General features: G+C 55.4%; 5 protein-coding genes and 1 non-coding gene across 6 annotated transcripts; 5 read left to right on the top strand and 1 right to left on the bottom strand.

Moving 5' to 3' along the window:
* Positions 1-385: 385 nt before the first annotated feature.
* On the top strand, positions 386-2,118 carry BO66DRAFT_408350 (MFS transporter; the record flags this gene model as incomplete). Its single annotated transcript, XM_025649112.1, has 4 exons — positions 386-582; positions 662-1,040; positions 1,130-1,786; positions 1,867-2,118. 4 exons carry the CDS (start codon positions 386-388, stop codon positions 2,116-2,118), a joined length of 1,485 nt encoding a protein of 494 aa, XP_025507670.1.
* A 1,434-nt stretch (positions 2,119-3,552) lies between these two features.
* On the top strand, positions 3,553-5,181 carry BO66DRAFT_434839 (Zn(II)2Cys6 transcription factor domain-containing protein; the record flags this gene model as incomplete). The annotated part of the gene is made up of 1 exon (XM_025650805.1): positions 3,553-5,181. One exon carries the CDS (start codon positions 3,553-3,555, stop codon positions 5,179-5,181), a length of 1,629 nt encoding a protein of 542 aa, XP_025507669.1.
* A 464-nt stretch (positions 5,182-5,645) lies between these two features.
* On the top strand, positions 5,646-7,350 carry BO66DRAFT_468275 (FAD binding domain protein; the record flags this gene model as incomplete). Its single annotated transcript, XM_025652637.1, has 3 exons — positions 5,646-5,927; positions 6,017-6,693; positions 6,771-7,350. Exons 1-3 carry the CDS (start codon positions 5,904-5,906, stop codon positions 7,348-7,350), a joined length of 1,281 nt encoding a protein of 426 aa, XP_025507668.1. The 5' UTR covers positions 5,646-5,903.
* A 558-nt stretch (positions 7,351-7,908) lies between these two features.
* BO66DRAFT_366007 (ketoacyl-synt-domain-containing protein) lies at positions 7,909-16,246 on the top strand (the record flags this gene model as incomplete). Its single annotated transcript, XM_025645241.1, has 3 exons — positions 7,909-9,007; positions 9,090-15,967; positions 16,037-16,246. Exons 1-3 carry the CDS (start codon positions 8,356-8,358, stop codon positions 16,244-16,246), a joined length of 7,740 nt encoding a protein of 2,579 aa, XP_025507667.1. The 5' UTR covers positions 7,909-8,355.
* Positions 16,247-20,940: 4,694 nt separating this feature from the next.
* On the top strand, positions 20,941-21,486 carry BO66DRAFT_434836 (uncharacterized protein; the record flags this gene model as incomplete). Its single annotated transcript, XM_025650804.1, has 1 exon — positions 20,941-21,486. The coding sequence occupies one exon, from the start codon at positions 20,941-20,943 to the stop codon at positions 21,484-21,486; it is 546 nt and encodes a 181-aa protein (XP_025507666.1).
* A 566-nt stretch (positions 21,487-22,052) lies between these two features.
* Positions 22,053-22,125, bottom strand: BO66DRAFT_t39. Its single transcript has one exon. It is a non-coding gene; the product is annotated as a tRNA-Phe (tRNA).
* Between the last annotated feature and the right edge of the window lie 632 nt (positions 22,126-22,757).

Genomic DNA, 22,757 nt, shown 5'->3' with positions numbered 1-22,757 from the left:
ACGGAGACTAACTGAGTAGTGGCCTAGTAGGCCTAGTACTAGTGTTAAGATATCTGCCTGAGGCCAATCACCGTATATACGGGATCGGCGGGGGCAATCGGCCCTAATCGGAGGAAAGCCCGCATATACGATCCGAACACTTTCAATCGGAGATAGCTTCCCTGTCCATCCCCCCCCCTCCTCTCCCCCTCCTCTCCCCCTCCTCTAGTCTGGTGTTTTTCAATGTACGGAGTAGCTAACGCGGACTCCGGTGGTGTGATGGAGCTTCTCACCTTTAAAAACTTTCACCACCGAAGTATGTACACACATTACCTTAACCCAAACTAATTCGAATCCATCCCCCAAGTATTGCAACAGCAGTCAGATTGACCAGACACAGTCAGATATGGCGGCTAAACAAGAAGATACCGAGACGGCCGTCAGCGCAGCCTCTCTCGAGACGAGTCTGGTGGAAGACAAACCAACCACCAATGACGAGATTGTCGATTGGGATGGGCCTGAGGATCAACAAAACCCACACAACTGGTCCAGTGGCAAGCGATGGGCCCATGTCATCGTGGTGGCCTTGATTTCTTTGGTCATGTAGGGCGCAATCCTTCCGGCCCCAGGCAGAATTAACCCTCATTCATCCATCCATCCATCTAACCACTTACCATCTTAGGAACATGGGCCCAACCATGTGTGCCCCCGGTATCAACAAAGTCCTCGATACCTTCGATAATCACTCCTCTACCGTGGCTACTCTGGCCGTCACCCTCTATGTTCTGGGCTTGGCCATGGGCCCGATGTTCATGTCCTCCCTCAGCGAGGTGTTTGGCCGCTTACCCGTGTATCATGTCGCCAATCTATTTTTCGTGGCGTTCGTGATCGGAAACGCCCTGAGTCAAAACCTCGCCACTTTTATGATTTGTCGTTTCATCTCCGGCTGTGCAGGAGGGACTCCAATGGCTTTGGGGGGTGGGACAATCGCCGATGTGACGGTGATTCAGCAACGCGCCCTCGCCATGTCGTTGTACAGTTTGGGCCCTATGGCTGGACCGGTAGGGTTGACCCTCGCTTTCTCTCTCTCTACTCGGTACGAATGACAAGCGAAGGTTGCTGACCACACATGTTCTTCGGTGACTACTAGGTACTTGGCCCTCTCATCGGTGGCTTTGTCGCCGCGGGTCTCGGATGGCGTTGGACCTTTTGGCTCCTGGCCATCTTCGGGGGTGCGGTTGGGATTGCCGCCTTGGTGGTGATGCGAGAGACACATCCCAAGGTCCTGCTAGAGCGTAAGGCCGCCCGTCTTCGCGTGGCGACCGGGAACGTGCATCTACGATCCAAGATGGCGGACAACCGACCGCCGCAGCAAGTCCTGCTACAAGCCCTCGTACGGCCCACCAAGCTTCTATTCCGATCCCCCATCTTGTTGGTGATCTCGATCTACATGGCTCTCATCTTTGGACTCATGTATCTTCTCTTCACCACGTTCACGGTGGTGTTTGAGAAGCAGTATGGATTCACCACCGCCACCTCCGGGCTGGTCTATCTGGGACTGGGCGTGTCGTTGGTCGGTTGTATGTTTATTGCCAAACCCCTGGGAGACCGGGTGACGGCCGCGCGCATGAAGAAGGATGGCGTCACACAGCATCGACCCGAGTATCGTCTTCTGCTGATGATCTACTTCTGCCCCTGCGTTGCGATCGGTCTCTTCATCTATGGCTGGACGGCTTACTACAAGGTGCACTGGATCGTGCCCATCATCGGTACTACTGTGATAGGGTTTGGGTCCTTCTTTGTCATGGTAAGCAAGTCCCCCCCCCCTCTCTCTTTGCTTAGTGACCCATTGCTTACTCTTGTCCTGTGCCTTGTCTTTCTGGTTAGATGCCTGCGCAGCTGTATCTGGTGGACTTGTTCGGATCGGCAGCGTCAGCGTCAGCGTTGGCGGCCAACAACGTGTTACGGTTCATCTGCAGTACTTTTTTGCCGTTGGCCGGGCCGGCGATGTACCAGTCGCTGGGGTATGGGTGGGGCAATACTTTGCTGGGGTTTCTGGCGCTGGCCTTCCTTCCTGCGCCCGTGCTGTTTTACAAATACGGGGCGTGGCTTCACGCCAAGACGGCAGCCCACTTTTGATGCTCCCTGATCTGCTCTTAGTAAGTTAGGATAAGTTAACTATGAGTAAGTGAAGTTACATTACGTATACCTTATGACTATCCAACACTTCCATTCCCAGAGTGGAAAGTGCAATGCTGAGGAGGTAAGACCTAATCAGACTCTCATTCCTTGGCTGCGGGTGATACGGGCCAGCGGGTATTTCCGCGTCACCACCACCACCACCACCACCACCACCAAGCACTAAGTACTGTACTAAGTCCTGTACAGTACTAAGTAATCAACCTGTCAACTTCTCGCGATTACGACGCAATTGGACCCAATCGCCCAATTGCCCAAGCACTTAATCACTCGGCCAGAAAGAGTCAGTAACCTAGGTAGGAGAGAGTTCCCCCCTCTTCTGATTATCTGTCTCATGCAGAGCCTCTCTAGTACTGAGGATGCCCCCTCCATCTCCTACCCCAAGTGATTAGTGATAAGCACTTAAGTTAGTTAACTTAACTAGTTAGTAGGCGGTGATTAGATTGGTAATCTATGCTCAGTCTCCAACCGGGCATTTCCCCGTAGCTCCCTCCCTATCTTGGCTCATCAAGCCTATCGCCACCCGCAATGGGTTTCTTCACACCAAACCTGATCTGGTTAACTTATCGGGTCCAGAGCGGCTATTTCCCCCAAGTATATAGGCTTATTGCTCATATAACCTGGGGCTGAAGAATGAGACGTCTGTCTGCAGTATTGACATGACGAATCTAGATCTTTCGCTGGTGAGGGGTAATCTTAGTGCCTGGTCCGGATTGGCAGTAAAGCTTTTACGCATGGTTGGGTGGCTCGCTACTTCACCACCGGAGTCGGATTCAGATGGCTAGTGCTTATACTCTATATATTACTTGGCTGTTTTATCAGCAGTCAACACCATCACCACCGCCTCGCTCGCCACTGCCTACTGCCCACGCCCACTGCGAGGACAATTTGAAACGGATATAACGACGTATATGCATGATAAGCGAGCGACATGTCTCTGTCTCATCACCCTCTCCCCTCACTCTAGCCTTCTTGAGGGTTAGGGCAGGAATGCCCGAACCAGGGAGCATGATCCTGGCTCAAATCCATCACGGTTCCGGGATGGCTGACAGCCAATACGGCGCAAACAACAGAACACGAAGATAACTAAATGTGCGTATCCGGAAGGTGATAGGAGGAGGCAGTAGTAAGAGCAGTCCATGTGGGCGGAGAAAGACTCTACCAATTCCTCCGGAAGCACTTCAACCCCCCCTTCCCAGAAACCCCGCCCGCCCCATAGAAATCCCTCCCCGCCGCCCACTTTAATTTCCCCCTCTACGCAATCAGACAACGCTCAACAACAGCCATTGCAAGTCCCATCCTCTTCGTATACCTCTGTTTCGACACATTTCCACACCGCGTTTTCAACGACTGTCACTGTCTCCAATTACCACCATGAGCGACAGCAATCCCAGCCTCCGCGCCTCCTGTGAGCGCTGTCGCGCCCACAAGCTGCGCTGCGTGCCCTCGATCGCGGGCGACCCCACCGGGCCCTGCCAACGCTGCGCGAAGGCGAAGATCCCCCGGTCCTGCACCTACAGTCGACGACTGAAGACGGGTCGCAACAAACTGCGGGGAGGAGACGAGGACCCGCCCGAAGCGCAGTCGCAATCGCAGTCGCAGTCACAGTCCCACTCGCACTCGCGCAAGTTGACGCGCACGGAACGGGAGGGCCTGACCCAGCCCCCACTGCCGGGGATGGGCACCTTTGTGCTCCCTCCATCTTCTTCGTCTTCTTCTGCGCCCTCCTCCTCCTCGTGCTCGTCATCCTTGTCATCGCTGCCTTCGCCCTTGGAGTGTCCCGCCCTGCCCCTTGGGGCGACGGCGAAGAAAGACGGCAGCCTCTTCGCGGACACCGACGCGATGATCGTGGATTCGTTTCCATGGGGCGACGAGACTTCGGCCGCATTGATCGACCCACCGGACCTGTTGATGAGCACCGAGCACTTCTCGGCGCATCATTTGTCGGGTCTGGACGATGGGTTGGAAGCTCCCACCGCGAGCGCTGCGGACGAGTACATGGCGGGATTGTCGATGTACACCGACTGGGACAAGGTTCTGCTGTCTTTCGCACAGGGGGATGCGCTGATCAATGACTCGATGGAAGGAGGACGACCGATGATGACAACTACAGCAACAACAGCAACGAAAAAGATGGCAGCGGCGACGACGGCGGGGCCGTCTCCCGCGGAAGACCACTTCACCACCCTGACCGGACTCCTGGCCAAGATGTCGCACTACGAAGCTCAGATTTCTCAAAGCTCTCGCGCCTCATCGGCGTCCATGTCGCAGGATTACCAGCAGCATGGGGGCGGTGATGCGCTTGACAACTACCCGATTGGCGATGCACTGTTCCTCTCGCGGGGCTTCTACAAAGTGGTCTCCGCCCACAGGGGGACGGAGGGGGGCGAGGCGGAAGACGAGCCGAAGCGATTCGCGGCGTCGGCCGCAGAACCGTTACCCTCGACCACTGCATTTGACATTCCTACCAAGCTCCTCACTCTCTCCTGCTATCTGGTTCTGACCCGCATTTATACCGCGATCTTCACCGACCTCTACGATCAGCTGTCCCAACTCTCGGCCATGCACTGCTCCTCGCATCCCACGCGACAGCCGTCGCTGGACCCCTTTCTGGAAGACGCGGACATGTACCTTGGCCTGCGGCTGGGGGAGCTCCAGCCCACGTGCGGGTGTGTTGACACCCCGGTGCGGGAGACGGCGACGCGGGCGCGCAAAGCGGTGGCCATCTTGCTGGGGTCGCTGGAGGAGACGGAGGCGGCTTTGGAGCTGCCCGATGGGGTGAGTATCCTTGCCAACCACAAAGGGGTCACTCGGGAATCTGGGACGGAGCGATCGAGGGTGCATGTGGAGGAGGAGGACGGGGCGGGTGTCTCCCCGCAGGGCGCAATCATGGGGTTGACGAACGAGCACTTGTACCAGACGATGAGAAAGCAGGGAAGCCACCTGCGAAGCAAGATAGACGAGGTAGAGCATTTGCTGCGAGAGCTGCTGAATATGTATTGATATCCGCGATAGTCCTCGGTTGTTTGCGATCCTTCTTAGAACAATGTTATGGCCATAGATACATAGATTATGAGCGTCCGATACGTAAGCAACGCCTGCCATATATTTGAACACGGAGAACGGCCGCCCTGACCCTCCCCCGGATAGAGCATTGCTGCAGCGCAGTCATCTTCACAAACCACCCATGTGAACTGTTTGTGCATTCGTCAGACATGGGCAAAACGAAGGCTGCCCTAGTAATCCTGCAAGGCTCCAACCACCCAGTCAGATAGGGCTCACTCGCGCTGACCCTAAACGGGACATTCGGAAATCCCGACCCGCCCTACGCCCGAAGGGGTATTGATTGCGTGCCCCAGGTGTCGACATCGGGGGAATCGAGGACTCGCCGACGGTCATGCAACCCTTCGGCTTGAATGGGGTTCTTTTCTCCGACCATGTGGGAGAAACCATGCGGATGCATGCATGAAGGAAGTGCTAGGATGCTGACCAGGCTCATGGCGTGTTGGGAGCTGATACCGATACCTGTGCGTTCATTCTTCATAATACTGCGCGCATTTGCATTGGTTTCTCCTGGTTGATTGTTCGCCTTTTTTCTGCCTGCTAATTCAACTGCCCTAGGTTCACCTACCCATATTCCATACTTGAGCGAGATATTTTCTGTGGCTGTCCACTTCTCGTAACCACCAGTTTTCCCCTTATCCAGACACACCAAGACAGGAACAATGGTCCCCGAATCCGTGATCATCGTGCGAACCCCGACCCCTGACCCCCTCCGCCCCCTGACCCTACCCTACCCTCTCCTCCCCACCCAACCCCACTAACACCCAGTAAACAGATCGGCGGCTCCGTCGCAGGCCTGCTGCAAGGCCTCCAACTGAAACGGCAAGGCAGCAACGTAATCGTGCTGGAACAAGACCCGTCCAAGGACCGACACAGCCACGAGTCCGGGGTGTCGATCGGCCCCAGCGTCGTCGCGCTGCTGGACAAGTACGACGCGACGGGGCGGCCGGCGGCGATCCCGACGGAGTACCTGAGCGCGGCGTGGCGGCGCAAGCACCTGCGCGTGGCCAACACGCGCTGGCGCCACCACATGAGCAACTGGGGCTGTCTGTACCTGATCCTGCGGGCCAACTTCGACGGGCTGGCGTCCGCCGCCGTGCCGCACCCGCCGGGGCCCAGGCCCGGCGACGGGACCGTGGACTACCGGCCGGGCAAGCAGGTGACCGGTCTCCGGTACGACCGGGCCGCCGACGGGGGCAACGGGCTGGTGGAGGTGGACTACGTGGACGTCACGACGGGGGCGACGGAGACGGCGCGCGCGGGGATGGTGCTCGCGGCGGACGGGGTGCATTCGACGGTGCGCCGGCTGCTGCAGGTGCCCACGCGCAAGGAGTACGCCGGCTACATCGGGTGGCGCGGCACGGTGCCGGAGAAGTTGCTGTCGGCCGGCACGGTGGAGTACTTTGAGAATCGTCTGAATTTTACGCTGTTGCGGGGCACGTATTTCATTAGGTTCGTCCGTTCCCTTTTTCTTGTCCAACGGACTCGGGGTGAACCGAAGGTGTGAATGCTAACCGACAGGAAAAAAGCTACTTCATCCCCACCGAACAGGGCCACGTCGAGCCCGGCAAACGCCTCCTCAACTGGGTCTGGTACTACTTCCTACCGGAAGGGTCCCCCGAGATGGCCAGGATCTTCACCGACATCCACGGCAAGGTCCACCCCAACACCGTGCCGCAGGGGCTGGTCGACCCGGAGGTCTGGCGCGCGCAGCTGGCCGCCCACCTGCCCAAGATGACCGCCCCGCTCGCCGAGGTGGTCTCGCTCACCCCGCGCGTGTTCGTGACCAAGGTCGGCGAGGCGCAGTGCTCCACGGCCAGCTTCTTTGACGACCGGCTCGTACTCGTGGGCGATGCCTTCACCGGGTTCCGCTCCCATCTCGGCAAGGCCTCGGAGCAGGCCGCCCAGCATGCCCTGCAGATGGACCGCGTGTGGCGCGGGGAGATCACCCAGCGCGAGCGGGACCGCGAGGCCCGCTTCTATGCCGAGCGCTTGATTCTGCTGAATCGCTTGATTGGGTTCATGGGGTTGGGGCTGTGGTGGACGGTGCTCAAGACCGGGGTCGCGTATTTGTGGGTGGTTCTGGGGTATAAGCTGGGCTTTGCTTGATTTTTGGGGTTACGGATGGGGTTACTGAGATATAGGTTGAGTGCAGTATGATATTTGCAAATATACTCGTGCTTTCTGAATTGTCTTGCTGCATGATGTAGGGGTTTGTGGCCCGTGGAATACATCTCTATGGTAAGGAGACTATATGACTCCCGAGATATTGGGGAAATCAAGAAGGCAGTATTTCTGTCTACATCCATCAATTTTGCTATGCTGTATACCTCAGACCATCACAGTCCAATCACTATCAATCACATCAAACACATCAAACACATCAACCCGGCAATAAATCAGAAAGCGCTCTCCAACAACCTCCCTTACAAGCCCATGAGCCCCATGAACCGTACAAGATATCCCAGAATCATCGATCACTATGTGGCAAACATCACCTGTTCAAATGGGATGGAGGAAGTAGAGATATCGCAAGCAACAAAAGCAAGCATAATCAACGTCCATCCCACAACGATAACCCCAAGGAGCCCCATTCGGCACGCAAGACCCAAAGCCCCAAGCACGCCCCGAACCCATTTCTCCGAACGACTACAGCCATGGCTAGGGCTCTTCCGAGGGTAGTAGAAATTGAGTTCGGGGCATCCTGCAGTGCGCCACCACTGCCACCACACCTTTCATTCACCTTTCCCCCATCCGGCATAGACTGCCTGCTCCATTTCTCCGCCTCGGATTTGTCTTGCATTGCATCTCTCCGATCTTGCCCTACTGTCCGTGCTCGCAAATCTTCGCATGCAACAAGGCAGCAGGATGGGATAAGCAGGAAACACAACGGATCATCCTCATGCGTATCCCGAGTAAATCGGTCTAATGCTACCATCACAAGGATATATGTAGACCTCATCAGGTCGAGGGGTTACACAGCAGCCAGAATCAACTTCTCCCTCTCCCAGACCAGTATACTCAACTTAACATTCTTCAGACCTTTCCACCTTCCCCTTGGGTCCAACACGATACCAACGCAATAGACACGATACCCCCATAGACATAGACACAATGGTCGAACCCATCGCAGTAATCGGCTACGGCTTCCGCTTCCCGGGGGGAGCCGACACGCCCTCGAAGCTCTGGTCTCTTCTGCGCGACCCCACCGACCTGAGCAGCAAACCCCCGGCCTCCAGATTCGACGTCGACCTGTTCTACCACCCCGTCGGCACCCACCACGGCACCACCAACGCCCCCAAGTCCTACTGGCTGGCTGAGTCGGAAGACTCAAGCGCAGGCAGCAGCCCCGTCGCCCAGTTTGATGCCGGCTTCTTCAATATCCAGGCCGCCGAGGCCGACGCCATGGACCCGCAGCAGCGGTTGCTGATGGAGGCCGTCTACGACGGGCTGTGCGCGGCCGGCCAGCCTATGGAGGACCTGCGCGGGTCGGATACCGCCGTCTACGTCGGGCTGATGTCGGACGACTGGAGCACGATGCTGACCCGCGACTGGGAGACACTGCCGCGCTACACGGCCACGGGCCTGGAGCGTGGCATCGTCGCCAATCGGTTGTCCTACTTCTTCGGGTGGCATGGTCCCAGCATGACTATCGACACGGCCTGCTCGAGCAGTCTGGTCGCCCTCGATCTGGCAGTGCAGGCCCTGCGCAGTGGGAAGTCCAAGGTTGCCGTGGCGGCGGGCACGAATCTGATTCTCAGTCCAGGTAAGAAATCCTAGTCACTTGCTCAATGTGGTCTCACCCACAAATGTAGAATGTCGCTGACCCAGACAACCGTCGTAACCAGCAATGTACATCTCCGAGAGTAATCTGGGAATGCTTTCTCCCAACGGTCGCTGCGCCATGTGGGATGTCGCCGCCGACGGGTACGCGCGCGGCGAGGGTGTTGCGGCCGTGTTGGTGAAGACCCTGTCGCAGGCGCTGGCGGACAACGACCCCATCCAGTGCATTATCCGCGAGACCGCCGTGAACCAAGACGGCCGCACCGCCGGTCTGACCGTGCCCAGCAACATCGCGCAGGCGGCCTTGATCCGGGAATGCTATGCGCGCGCGGGCCTCGACCCCATCCGCAACATCAACGATCGACCGCAGTTCTTCCATGCCCACGGCACGGGCACGCAGGCGGGCGATCCGCAGGAGGCTGAGGCGATCTCGAACGCCCTCTTCCCAACCGGGGTCGTCTCCACCGAGGAGAAACTGGTGGTGGGATCCATCAAGACGGTCATCGGTCACACAGAGGGCACGGCGGGTCTCGCCAGTCTGATTGGCACGGCATTGGCCCTGAAGGACCACACCATGCCGCCGAACTTGCACTTCCAGGACCTCAGCCCCAAGGTCGCGCCATACTTCAAGCACCTTGAGATTCTGACTGCGCAAAAGCCGTGGGTTGTCGCGGAGGGCCAGGTACGAAGAGCGAGCGTCAATAGTTTCGGCTTCGGCGGTACGAATGCCCACTGCATTCTGGAAGAGTACATCGCCCCAGACAGGGCGGAAGAATCCGAGGGCAATGGTCAGCTCTACACGCCGCTGGTGTTCTCAGCTGCTGCAGAGAAGCCTCTGCGCGAGATGCTGGCACAACACCTCGAGTTCCTCAAGACGAACCCTGACATCTCCTTGGCTGATGTTGCCTACACGCTGCAAGTCCGACGATCGACGCTGCCTTACCGGAAAGCGGTGTCAGCAACGACGCTCGACGACGCAATAAGTGCCTTGGAAGAGCTTGTCTCAAGCACAGACACGGCTCTGAGTCCGCGCTTCAGCTCACCGGCCGCCCCCAGGATTCTAGGCATCTTCACCGGACAGGGAGCGCAATGGCCCAGAATGGGCGCGCGGCTGCTCGAAACCTCGCGGTTCGCCGCCGAACGTCTCGCCCTGCTCGATCGTGCACTGCAGAGCCTTCCCGACCCAGCAGACTGTCCCACGTGGACTCTGGCTGACCAGCTCCTGGCCAGCGCGGAGACTTCGCGGATCGCAGAGGCGGCTCTCTCTCAGCCGCTGTGCACGGCCGTCCAAATCCTGCTGGTAGACATCCTGCGCGCCGCGGGTATCACCTTTGCGGCTGTTGTGGGGCACTCCTCTGGCGAGATTGGCGCCGCCTACGCCGCCGGGCTCCTGTCTGACGTCGACGCCATCCGGATTGCCTACTATCGTGGTGTGCATGCCAAGCGTGCCGCCAGCCCCAACCTCCATGCGCCCCGCGGAGGCATGATGGCTGTCGGTGCAGACAAGGAGACCGCCCAAGCACTCTGCTCTACGCCTCAATTCTATGGTCGTCTGCAGCTTGCTGCTGTCAACTCGCCCTCTAGTGTCACATTGAGTGGCGATGTTGATGCAGTCGAGGAGGCTGAAGCTCTGCTCAAGGCTCAAGGCACATTTGCTCGTAAGCTGAAAGTGGACACTGCCTACCACAGCGCTCACATGGCCGCATGTGCTGGACCCTATCTGGCTTCCTTGGATGAATGCGGAGTTCAGGCCACTGCAACCCCGAACAGTTCGACAGTCTGGTATTCCAGTGTCTTCGAGGGCCAACCCATGAACTCTACGAATCTGACGAATCAGTACTGGGTGGACAACATGTGCAAAGCCGTTCTCTTTGCTGGTGCGCTCAGCGAGGCCCAGGACGCAACGGGACAATTCGACCTGGCCATCGAGGTCGGCCCGCACCCAGCGCTCAAGGGACCCGCCACGGCCACGATTGCCACTACGCCCTACACGGGTCTGTTGGCGCGAGGCCAGGACGACGTTGTACAGCTCAACACCGCTCTTGGCGCTGTATGGACGCAGCTGGGCACTGGTAACATTAAGCTCGCAGCCGTCGAGTCGCTCCTTTCTGGCAGCGGCCGCAGTCCGGTCGTCATCGACGATCTCCCGTCGTATCCCTTTGACCACTCCAAGGCACACTGGACAGACAGTCGGGTGGCCAACCACTTCAAGCATCGGCAACCGACCCACAAGCCCAACCCTCTGCTAGGTACGCCCATTACTGAAGCCTTGACGCCGGGTGAGGTGCAGTGGCGCAACTTCCTGCAGCCCCGCGACCTGCCCTGGCTCAACGGCCATCAGCTGCAGGGCCAGACCGTCTTCCCGGCCATGGGATACGTCAGCATGGCCGTCGAGGCGCTTTCCCGACTGGCACAGGAGAGTACTGGTGGCGACAGCACCCTCGGAGTGATCAGCGTGCGCGACGTCCAGATCCCCCGTGCTGTCACCCTAGACGACGACGATTCCAGCGTCGAGGTCATCTTCAGCCTCTCGGCCATCGAGCGGTCCGCGACAAACATCACCACACGGTGGGCCTGCTACTCAGTGACGAACGGCAGTACTCTGGTGTTGAACGCCCAGGGCCGAGTAGAAGGAGAGCTCTGTGCTCAGGCTGCCGATACCCTTGACTCGGGCGCAGCTAAAAATACCTACCAGCTCGTCCCGATCACAGAGGAACACTTCTACGCGAATCTCTCCCGCGTCGGATACGGCTACAGTGGACACTTCCGGGGGCTGAGCGACATCCGCCGGAAGCCCGGATACAGCACTGGCACTTTGACGGATCACGCCGGTTCGGGCTGGGAAGATGACCTCCTCGTCCACCCTGGTACCCTGGACTCAGCGCTGCAGAGCATTTTCGCCGCGTGGTCGTACCCCGGTGACACGCAACTCTGGTCGCTGCACGTCCCGGTATCCATTGACGCGATCACCATCAACCCGTATTTCACCCAATCGGGAGCCGGTGGACGACCCGACCGACTGGAGTTCGAGGCGAGTATTACCAAAAGGGAGCCCACTCAGATCGTAGGAGAGTTGACGTTGCGCCACAATGTCGAGGGATCTGCACCTGCCGTCGTCGTACAGGTGGAGGGTGCAACTCTTGTCCCATTCTCGCCAGCCACCTCGCGCGACGACCTTCCGATGTTCTCCCAATTCCAGTATGGACTCGCCACCCCCGATGGCCTTCTCGCCGCTGAGGGTGAGACGCTCACCGACGTCGAAGTCCAAATGTATCAGGATGTGGACCGCATCTCCTACTGGTATCTTCGCGAGGCCGCCGCCGCCATTCCTGCCACCGAGCGCGATGGCCTCCTGCCCCACTACCAGAAATACCTGGGCTGGTGTGACCGGATGGTGGAGATGGTGTCTCGAGGCGCCCACCCAAAGGTCTCAGCTAGCCGCAACCAGGATACTCGGGAGCAGATTGCCGAGTTGTGCGCCCGGTATGCCGACCGGAAGGACTTCCGTTTCGTCGAGGTAGTGGGCGAGAACCTGGTCCCCGTGCTGCGGGCGGGAACCTCCATGTTGGAGCACATGAACCAGGATGGACTTCTGCGGGCATTCTATGCGGAAGACGCCATCTGCTCCGGTCCCACCGGTCGCTGGCTCTCGCGCATCGTGGCTCAAATCTCGCACCGCTTCCCCGGGGTGCACATTCTCGAGGTGGGTGCCGGCACTGGTGCCACAACCTCGGCGGTGCTCGACGCTGTGCAGGGCAGCTATGGCTCCTATACCTTCACGGATATCTCCAGCGGGTTCTTCTTGGCGGCGGAGGACCGCTTCGGGCCCGATGCTGCTCGCATGCGCTATCAGACCTTTGATATGGAGCGGTCTCCCTCCACCCAGGGCTTCGAGGAGGAGACATACGATGTCATCGTGGCGGTCAACGTTCTGCACGTCTCGGGGGATATCCAGGCTTCGCTATCCAACGTGCGCCGTCTTCTTCGACCGGGAGGCTTCCTGGTGGTCGCTGAGCTGACCTCGACGGACTTGCTCTTCAGCGGCATGACCGTCGGCACACTGCCCGGATGGTGGATTGGCGCGGACACCGGCCGGCCCTGGGGTCCCTTGTTCACATTGAGTCAATGGGATGCAGCACTGCAGGCATCCGGGTTTGGCGGTATCGATACTGTCAGTCCGGATATCAGCGCCTCATTGCCCATGACGGTCTTTGTGGCACAAGCCGTTGACGATCGCGTCGCTCTCCTGCGGAACCCGCTCAGCGTGGCCGTTCATCCCGAAGGGATCCGGACTGATGCCCTGGCTATTGTCGGAGGCACGACCTGGCCGGTGCACAAACTTGGCCGGGACGTTGCCCAAGTCCTGGGGCCGCGGTTCGGGCGCACCGAGTTCTTCCCCACGCTGTCCGACCTGGCTAGGTCAGACTTGACGCCGTCCAAGTTCTCTGTGCCCGGATCGCTAACGATTCTCGTCCTCACCGATCTCGATCGCCCGTATCTCGATGATGTGACGCAGGACAAGCTCTCGGCTCTGCAGACCTGCACCAGCACGGCGGGTACATTCCTCTGGGTCACCGCAGGCGCGCGCGACCAGACCCCAGCCAGCTACATGATGCTGGGCATTTTCCGCACCATCCAGAACGAGCAGCCAGATCTGAACAGTCAGTTGTTCGATCTCGAGACCGGCATTCAGGCGGGAACTGCCAACATCCTTGCCGAGGCCCTGTTGCGTCAGCAGGCGCTTTACAGCTGGAAAGCCAGCGAGCCGGATGCCTCGCTGCTGTGGACCATGGAGCCCGAGGTCTATTCCAGCAGCACAAGCAAGCTCTATATCACGAGACTGCGAGCCGATCAGGCGAAGAACAACCGTTACAACGCCCTCCGCCGCTCCATCAAAGCCACAGTGTCGCCGGCGACCGAACGATTGGCGCTGGTAAGCGTGGAAGACGGAGATGCTCAGGCACTGGCGCTGCAGGTCCCCTCGCCATTGCGCTGGTCGCCGCCGCTCGACGAGCCAGCACGCTCGCTCCGGATCACACATTCCTTGCTGCAAAGTGTGGCTGCGTGCACGGGAGAATTTGTTCGGCCGTGTATCGGAAAGGACATCGACACCCAAGAGACGGTCTTCGCATTGGCCACATCAAATGAGTCGGTGGTCACAGTACCTCGTTCTCAATGTGTACTGGTGGAAGAAAATGCGCATGGGGAGCCAGCACTGGCCTCCCGCCTGGTGTCACTGGCTGCGCAGCTCATCGCTCAGCGCATCCTGTCGATCGCTCTTCCCGGGTCCACTGGCTTGATTCATTCGGCCGATGCTACGCTTCAAGCAGCACTGACAGCGCAAGCAGAGGCGAAGAATGTTGCTCTCGTCTTTACTGACACCGCAACTGATAGTCAAGATACATCAACCATCCATCTGGATCCCCGTCTGTCCCAGTCGGCGGTCAAGAGCCTACTTCCTAAAGCTCCTGGCTTCGCGGTGCTGTTCTCCAACGGCAAGGCAATGCATCAGACCATCCTGCAGCATCTGCCTGCCTCCTGTTTGGTACTCAACGAACAAACCTTAATAAGTCACGCCGTTACCGAAAGCGAGCTCAACGCTTCTTCGAGCATTGCTCAACAATTCCAGACGGCCTACAAGGCTGCCTCATCTTCTACCGCAGCTTCGCTTCCGCCTCTTATCGCTTTAGACCAAGTGCAGGACAACTCAATGCTCGGAGAAGCCCTGAGCGTCATCGACTGGACTGCCAGCCCGACAGTGACGGCGACCGTCCAGCCCATCACCTCCGGCCGCCTCTTCCGTCCCGACCGCACCTACCTCTTCATCGGAATGGCCGGAGAACTCGGTCAGTCACTGGCAGGCTGGCTCATTGCGCACGGCGCCCGCTACGTGGTCCTCACCAGCCGAACGCCCAAGGTCTCCCCGCAGTTTATCCAGGAGATGGCCACGCAGCACCAGGCGGTCGTCCGCGCGGTGTCCCTAGACATCACCAGCCAACACTCCCTCCTCTCCGTTCACGCTGCCCTGACCGCGACCCTGCCCCCGATCGCCGGCGTCATCAACGGCGCCATGATCCTCTCCGACGAGCTGTTCGCCCGCATGAGCTACGAGCAATTCACGCGCGTGCTCGCTCCCAAAGTCCGCGGCACGCAGCTCCTGGACGAACTCTTCCGGTCCCCCGACCTGGACTTCTTCGTGGTGGCCTCTAGTATCGCGGCGGTGATCGGCTGGACGGGCCAGAGCAACTACTCCGCGGCGAACGAGTACATGATCTCGCTGATGCACCAGCGGCGCCGCAAGCACGGCCTGCCCGGGTCGGCTATGAGTATCCCTGCGGTGCTCGGCGTGGGGTACGCCGCCCACTCCGACACCTTCGACTTCGACTACTTCGCCTCCCTGGGGTATATCAATATCAGCGAGGAGGATCTGCAGGTGCTGTTCGCGGAGGCGATCCTGTCCGGTCGGCCGGCTGTTAACGAGGAGGAGGATCGCCTCGCGGCGTCGGCGCAGGTGGTCACCGGGGTGAATACGCGGGTTCCTTCGGAGGAGGAGCTGGTTCCCGAGGGACGCAGACGCGATGTGAAGTTCTCGCACTTGGTGCGTCGCGACGAGGGCAGTGTTGGACCTGGTGGTGGGGATGCTGGTGCGGCGGCTTCGGAGCCCATCAAGGTACGGCTGCAGCGGGTGTTGGAGTCGCCTGCTGAGGCGTTTGTGGTGGTCAAGGAGGCGTTCGTCGCGCATCTCAAGCGGTTGCTGCGCATCCCGGCGGCGGAGGCGGTCGATGAGGCGGTGCCGCTGGTGGATCGTGGGGTGGATTCGCTGGTGGCGGTCGATATCCGGGCGTGGTTCACCAAGGAGCTGCAGGCGGATATTCCGACGTTGAAGATCTTGAATGGGGGGTCTGTGGGTGATCTGGTCCGCGATGCTGTTGAGCAAGTGGCTGTGCGGGCCAAGAAGGTGGAGGAGAAGGTAGAGGAGAAGGTGGTAGTGAAGGTTGAAGTGAAGGTGGAGGAAGAAGTGAAGAAGGACGAAGAGGAAGAAGAGGAGTCGGTGACTAAGACCAGCCCACTGCCCACTCTGACGGCCAACAGCAGCTCGGGCAGTCCCTTGTCTACCCCGGCTGCGTCCGATCTCGAGTCGGTCGAGTATCTGGCAGGCGCCAAGGAGGATCTGGGCTTCTGCGTCAAGGAGCGCATTTTGGAGGTCTCTCTCGATGCTTAGTTGATTTGTTGATTCTGTTTTTTTTTTTTATGATATTCTGTGCTTTGGTTGTTTGAATGTTCGTGCATTGTGATGGTGTTGTCCGATCGGCTGTAGAACAGAATTCAATCTTCTATATGATTTGCTTATGAATGGATTCCACTCTTCTGTATGCAAGGTTGTAGAATACAAGGAGACGAGAGGTAAGCAGCAACAAGCAGCAAAAACAGCAGCAAGAGCAACATGGACAACCAACAATAAGGCCTAGATCCTAGAACAAAAGGCTAAAAGCAACCGCGTCGAAGATCAAGCAAAGGCAGTTGAAAAAATAAGAACAAACTGACCACCGAGGCTCGAACAGGACAGAGATAGCCATCCGCGCAATGCCCCTTGGGGTTACGCCCAACCTCGTAGAGGTTGTTGGCCAATCCTTTCAGCCACTCTTGTCCGGACCCTACGGAGACTGCTCCGCGGCCACAATCCAATTGAGAAGATTCCAAATCAGCTCCTTCTGCCCCGAGTTCCATCGGTAGGGAATTATGAATACTACCAGAAGGTGTTGGCATATGCTATGACTATACCAATTGTCTCTTTGTAGTATCTTACCTAGCGACTTTCGTCGAGGATGAAAAAATCGAACTGACTGCCATCCCTGATGGCACCAAAACAGCCAACCATGCTTTTCCTTTCTCGATTCTTCAGTTTCAACGGATCCGGGACTGTACCGCGATAGCTGGGCAAGTTTCATCTCGCGGGCATGATCATCTAGGGGAATCCGGTGCTAGCGTACCACGGCGCGTAGGATCCTGTCAATCCTCAATCTTGCCAAAGCCTCGTTCGACTCTCGGCTTTTGGTGTGTAGAGCGAGTCCTAAAGAAGCCGAAGAAGTTAAGTTATTTTCTGTACATGCGACTATCCTCTTGCTGAGGGAGATCATCTGCTTCGTAGCCTTCATGTCCTTGAATCTTCTCTTGACGAGAAAGCCGTCTCCATCAGGTTCTTTGGTGACTATGTAGAATTGAAAATTGTTTGACTGTGTTGAGCAGGCATTTTGATAGACTTGATAGAGGCAAATGTAAAGGAAAGATTCGTTGATACAGAAGGGAAATGGTTTTGTGTTTGTTGTTCTACTCTCTTTACCTAGTCATCGAGGTGGTCAGAGGTGAATGACATCGACTCCTCAATTCAAGGATCCAAGGAAGGAGCGGCCGCTATGAATGCCGCAGAGACCGTGTGAATACCTGCGGATCTGGGTGATCATTAACCACTTATCGAGCCACAATATGTGAATAAATAATACGAGTGAACTCTTTGCATTTCTACTCAGGTGTATGTAGTGCAAATGGGGCAAGAGTCGCCTGCGTGGCTTCCAAGATCGGAACTGATGTCCACACTTCTCCCTCGATAACCAAGTCCCTTACGCTTTGGAATCAACTAACCTTCCATCTTCGATCATCTTCGATGTCTCTGATCGGACCTACGAAAGAACTCTGGCAGTTACTTTTCACTTCGAATAATGAACCTTTCCTTTCCCGATTATCCCGAGCAGATCCACTATCATCCCTACAAAGAAAATCGTCGCAAGATCTCGAATCCTATCAAAGAACTACGGTCGCTCATGGCCTCAGTCAAAGCGGCAATCTTGTGGATAACGGATTCAACAACGATGAATAACAAGGGGACAGCCTTCAGCAGAAAAGTCGTCCAGGAGATGAGTATTGCTCGGTCTCCTTCAGCAGTTTCGACATGAATGATGTACACTTTTACTTCGGGATAACCGAGAATCCCTCAATGATGAATTGGAATGCTGATCACATACTGTTTTCCACAAGCCCTGGTAAGCTCTACTCACTTCGAGCATACGTCCCGGAGACTGACCCAAAGAATCAAAGACATAGAGCTACAAGAACTGGCACTCGAGACCAAGGACAGCCGGGGGGAACATGATGCTCAAGTTCTGACGCCTTTCAAGCGACCCGCTATACACGACGACTCATCAGCCTCGCGGAACTATCTCATGAACGTATCACAGTGCCACACTTGCTCTTGCGCGCGCTGGCTTCAAGTCCAACGAAAGGATGAACCTGACGTGCAGACCTGAGATCAATACTCACCACACCGAAGAGATGTCGACCCAGCAGGGTCTCGGTTTCCAATCAGTTCAAAGGGAGGCTTCTTATTGCCGCTGGAAAATATCTGATTGGATTGGACTAAGGTGGAGGGTGTTTGTGCACTGCATAATTGAACAGAGGGATCGGATGGAATGTGCCACCACCGCATCACCAAAGAGGACCATGCTCGTGACATGAGACTTGGTGTTGAGGTAATTCTCGAGACTCTTTTCCGGGATACAAATATCAAGGCTTCCGGATCATCCGATTACACAGTCTGGTATGATATTGAAATCATGTCTTCCACACAACTTATGATTATCGAAGCAAAGAGAAAATGGAGTTTGGGAGGGAAAACTTGCGCAGCTACTGGGATACATGGGTAGATATTCCCTATCTCCGCCACCAACTAATATCAGTATTGTTTCTAACATTAGTCTAGGCGCAGTGAACTACGCAAGAATCAAGACAGAAAAAGCCAGGGTTGGCTGTTCTGGTGTGATCACCGACGGTAACCAATTTGACTTCGTCATATTGGACGAATCACAAAAGGTACTGTACCGCTATCCATTGATAGCTATAGTCATAATATTTGCTGACAAGCTCACTACTCTGTAGTACTCCGTGATTACCTATAGATGGAATGCAGGGCAGAAAGAGCTCATCTGGAATACTTTAAACTGGATGGTAGGGATGGCAGCTAAGCAATCCCCTTAGGGATCGGATGTCATGGATGAGTAATTAGAAGTATACATTAAACCAATCTCTGTTCTACAACCAATCAGATGTATAATCTAAGCGATTTTATAACTCAGGGATGGGCGATGTGAATCGTTATCATGAAATCTTGATGGTTGGTTGGTTCAACTGCTGTGGGGGAATTTCCGCCCCCAATAATAACTTCGTTATTTTCGCCATATAATGAAATTCGTTGGTCGAGACTATTCCTACATGCGAAATTCGCTATATAGAGGAAGAGGTATACCTGAATAAGTAAGGATTTATATCTATTTAGGAAGATAGGATTTTATGGATCACGTGGTTGGCTTTTTCAAGGATCAGTCTAAGAGAATGTATATCTACACCAATTCTACAGCAAAAACCTATACTGGCTACAAAGAAATCCTCGTTATAGTGAACGGGTCGGCCTTTCCCAATTGATTCGTTATAGGGAGGATCCACAGTTAGTAGTTAATCCTTCAACTCGGTTGGTGAATCGCCTGGTCACGTGGCTAAATTACTTGGGGACACCGACAACAAAGCAGTACTAGGCTAAATACTACTTGGACACAAATTTTTCCAGGTGGCAGAAAACAAATTCGCGGGGGGGATGTTAATGGGCAGAGCAAGCGAAAGACATGACTATTGCGATTATCGAAGATCAACCCTCTGTGAGCCTCGTCGAAAGTCTACACGCTACACAGGCTAGTCTGCAGCCTTATATATATCACAGGCTCAATGCTTCTTCTCTTCTTGGCCGCGTTTACATCCAGGCCCTCAGCTGTTGCGCACGCTGCTAATTGCGATTCAATAATTGGTACAATCTTAGGGCAAGCTTAATTTCCATCGAGAGTTCTTATAGCAGTATCAGTAGCATGGTACAGAGGAAGATTGTTGTACAGAGTAGATTGGACCCTCGTTGCAACAAAAATTTTCATTCCACAGCGTATATACTATACTGTGTAATTACCCAGCACATACGACCACAGGGTGTGGAAAACAGGGCTTCCCGTCCGCTCAGCCGTACTTAAGCCACACGCCGGGAGGTTAGTAGTTGGGTGGGTGACCACCAGCGAATCCCTTCTGTTGTATGTTTTTGTCTTTTTATTAACTCCTACCACATCCCCTGAAAGCATCCTAGTAACAGATAGGTATAACTCATGGAAACAGACCTGGTAATAGAGGTCGGGCTGGATTGCGCACAAGTCATCTAACCACCCTCATCTCCTCTTCTACTTTGCCTTTTCTACCTGCAAAGCACTGGTTTGCAAGTACAGTATGCTTTTCCCTGCTTATGTTTTGATGCAGCCATCAAGTCACCACTACCATCATCACTAACCCTTTCCCGAAATCTCGACAAAAACCTCACCCCAAGCCCGATAACTCCGATGCCCTAACCACGTAACTCCTCAACCTCGTCATCTCCCAGTACCCACCAAGAGGGAGAACCTAGCACTTGCATGCTACCTTGGAGTAGGCCCTCCCGACCAGCGCTTGGAACCCCATACCAAGGACAACCGAAGGTGTCATTGTCCTACCAGGAGGTGAAATATAGGGGCTGGGCCAGAGGTGGCTACCGCTCCGCCTCTATGAAGGGAATTCTGTTCACCTGCGGACAGACAAAACAAACTTTCTGACCGGTGGGCTGCGGTGTGATGTGCAACTGCCGTCATTTTCCTTATGCCGAGAATAACTTGCACCAGGCACTGAGATTGATTTCCGCCATCCTGAAAACAGTGACGAAACAAGCAGGCCATACTTTTGAGTTGTCTGTGACACGACCATAGAACAAAATGAGTCATTCGTTGTCATCCTGGCGTTATGAGATTACAACAGTCTCGCATTCGTTCTGCTCAGTCTCGACTACGACAACGCTTATTCATTATGCCTTCTCCAAGAAGAGTTAAGAAGAACCACAAAGGCAAGGCTCGCCACTCGTCAGACCCATCCGTGATATTCTTTATTCCCGAGCTCCTCGAAGCAATCCTCTTGAACTTGGACATGCATACGTTGTTGATCTCGACCCGAGTCTGTTTCACATGGAAAGATCTGATCACGAGCTCGCGCAAGATTCAGCAGGCCCTGTACTATGTTCCTGTCGAGCCGCAACGAAAACCCAGAAAGAATCCTCTCGTGGGAGAAAGATCTGGCCCGAATTCATCTACACGCAACTTCACACGCAATGTAGAGTGGGAGGAGACTATTGTGGCTGGTGGAGCTATCCTCACATTGCATCCGAAAAGAGAGAAGAAGCGTTTTTGCGCCCTGAGGCAAGTTGGCGGCGGATGCTTCTCCAACAGCCCCCGACCTCAATTGTCCGATTTTGGCACCCTAAGCACCTCGACAAGCCCTATCAGCATCATCATCGCTCTGGACAAAGCTTCAAAATTGGCGCTAAGTGGATGCCAAATGGAGATTATATTCGGATGAAAGATATCGAATACTGGATTGATACCTCAGCGTTCACGCCAGGACCCCTATCTTTCTTATGCTGGGCGAGTTTCGTCCATCTGAAAGAGCTCTTGCGACAGCCCAAGTCAACACTGCGCAGAAAACACACTCTCAAGCAATATTTGAGCAGAGACCAGACTCTCAAGCAATGTTTGAGCGAGTCTGATCTCACAATCAACACAGAATGCCCTTCCTCCTGGATGCCAATCTTAATTAAGGATCATCATGTACCACTACGACACTTTCCTGACTGGTGCATATCGAAGGGTGTGAAACTACTGGAGGGGGATTCTAGGAGCATGGCTTTCACTTCATCAAGTCGAGTCAAGTTCAGGGACCTCACTTCAAGGCAGGCTTTGCTCGATAATCTTTAGCTCGTTTCATCAAAATTCATTACAACTTTTGAGAGCCATGGGCAGATCGGAGAACGTGATTGTAGCACATTTGGACTGTCAAATATGACGATTAGTCACTAGATTTTAACAAAGGGAGACAGACTGAAGACATTGCAATGATGATAAAAAAAGAAGGGTAAAAAAAGAAAATGGGGCAAGCCGGGCTTGAACCGGCCACCTCCAGATCTTCAGTCTGACGCGCTCCCAGATGCGCCATTGCCCCGTTTCACGTGACAGCTCAAAGAAAGTGTGTACTAGATCCACCAACTTAAGTTCGGCCCTCAGTACCGTGGTACTAAAACCTGGTCTGATTTTAGCATGGGTACTGCCCCGCCACTGCATAGCAACATTCCATCTTTGAACTGGTAGATTCTTTTGCTGTGCAGATTGACCATCATTATTTATCCTATCGATGTACATAGTAGTTTCTCAACCCACACTCTCTCCCAGGAGTACAATAGATTGGAGAAGTAATAACCTTGATACCGGGGGACAAGATGATATGGTTCTGTTGATTTATTCTGAAATCTCCAACGCAGGTCCAGGTCGAACAGTTGCGCTTCTCTGATGGGTAGATTGCTCACAATGCGACCAGCGGCATCGCTCCCCTCGCCCCGGGATTTGCTTCCACACCCTCTGATATAGTTCTCCTGTCCATAAATCTCGAGCGCCTCGTGCAGGACTTGCGCTCGGTTACGATATCAGCTTGTATGGGCAGGCACTATGTGTGGAGAGGAAGGGCTAGGCTAGTACGCTGGCTGTAAAGGCGTCGCAGCTTCACCGAAAAGTTGATTCTTGCTTTACAGCTACCGCAAGAGTTCACGTCACGGGCATGGAGGCTGTAGCATTTTCTTC

This window comes from Aspergillus aculeatinus (genome assembly GCF_003184765.1).
Source record: "Aspergillus aculeatinus CBS 121060 unplaced genomic scaffold BO66scaffold_5, whole genome shotgun sequence".
NCBI classification, from domain to species: Eukaryota; Fungi; Ascomycota; class Eurotiomycetes; order Eurotiales; family Aspergillaceae; genus Aspergillus; species Aspergillus aculeatinus.
Note: the sequence above shows the minus strand (reverse complement) of the source record. Positions and strands in the feature narration are given on the sequence as shown.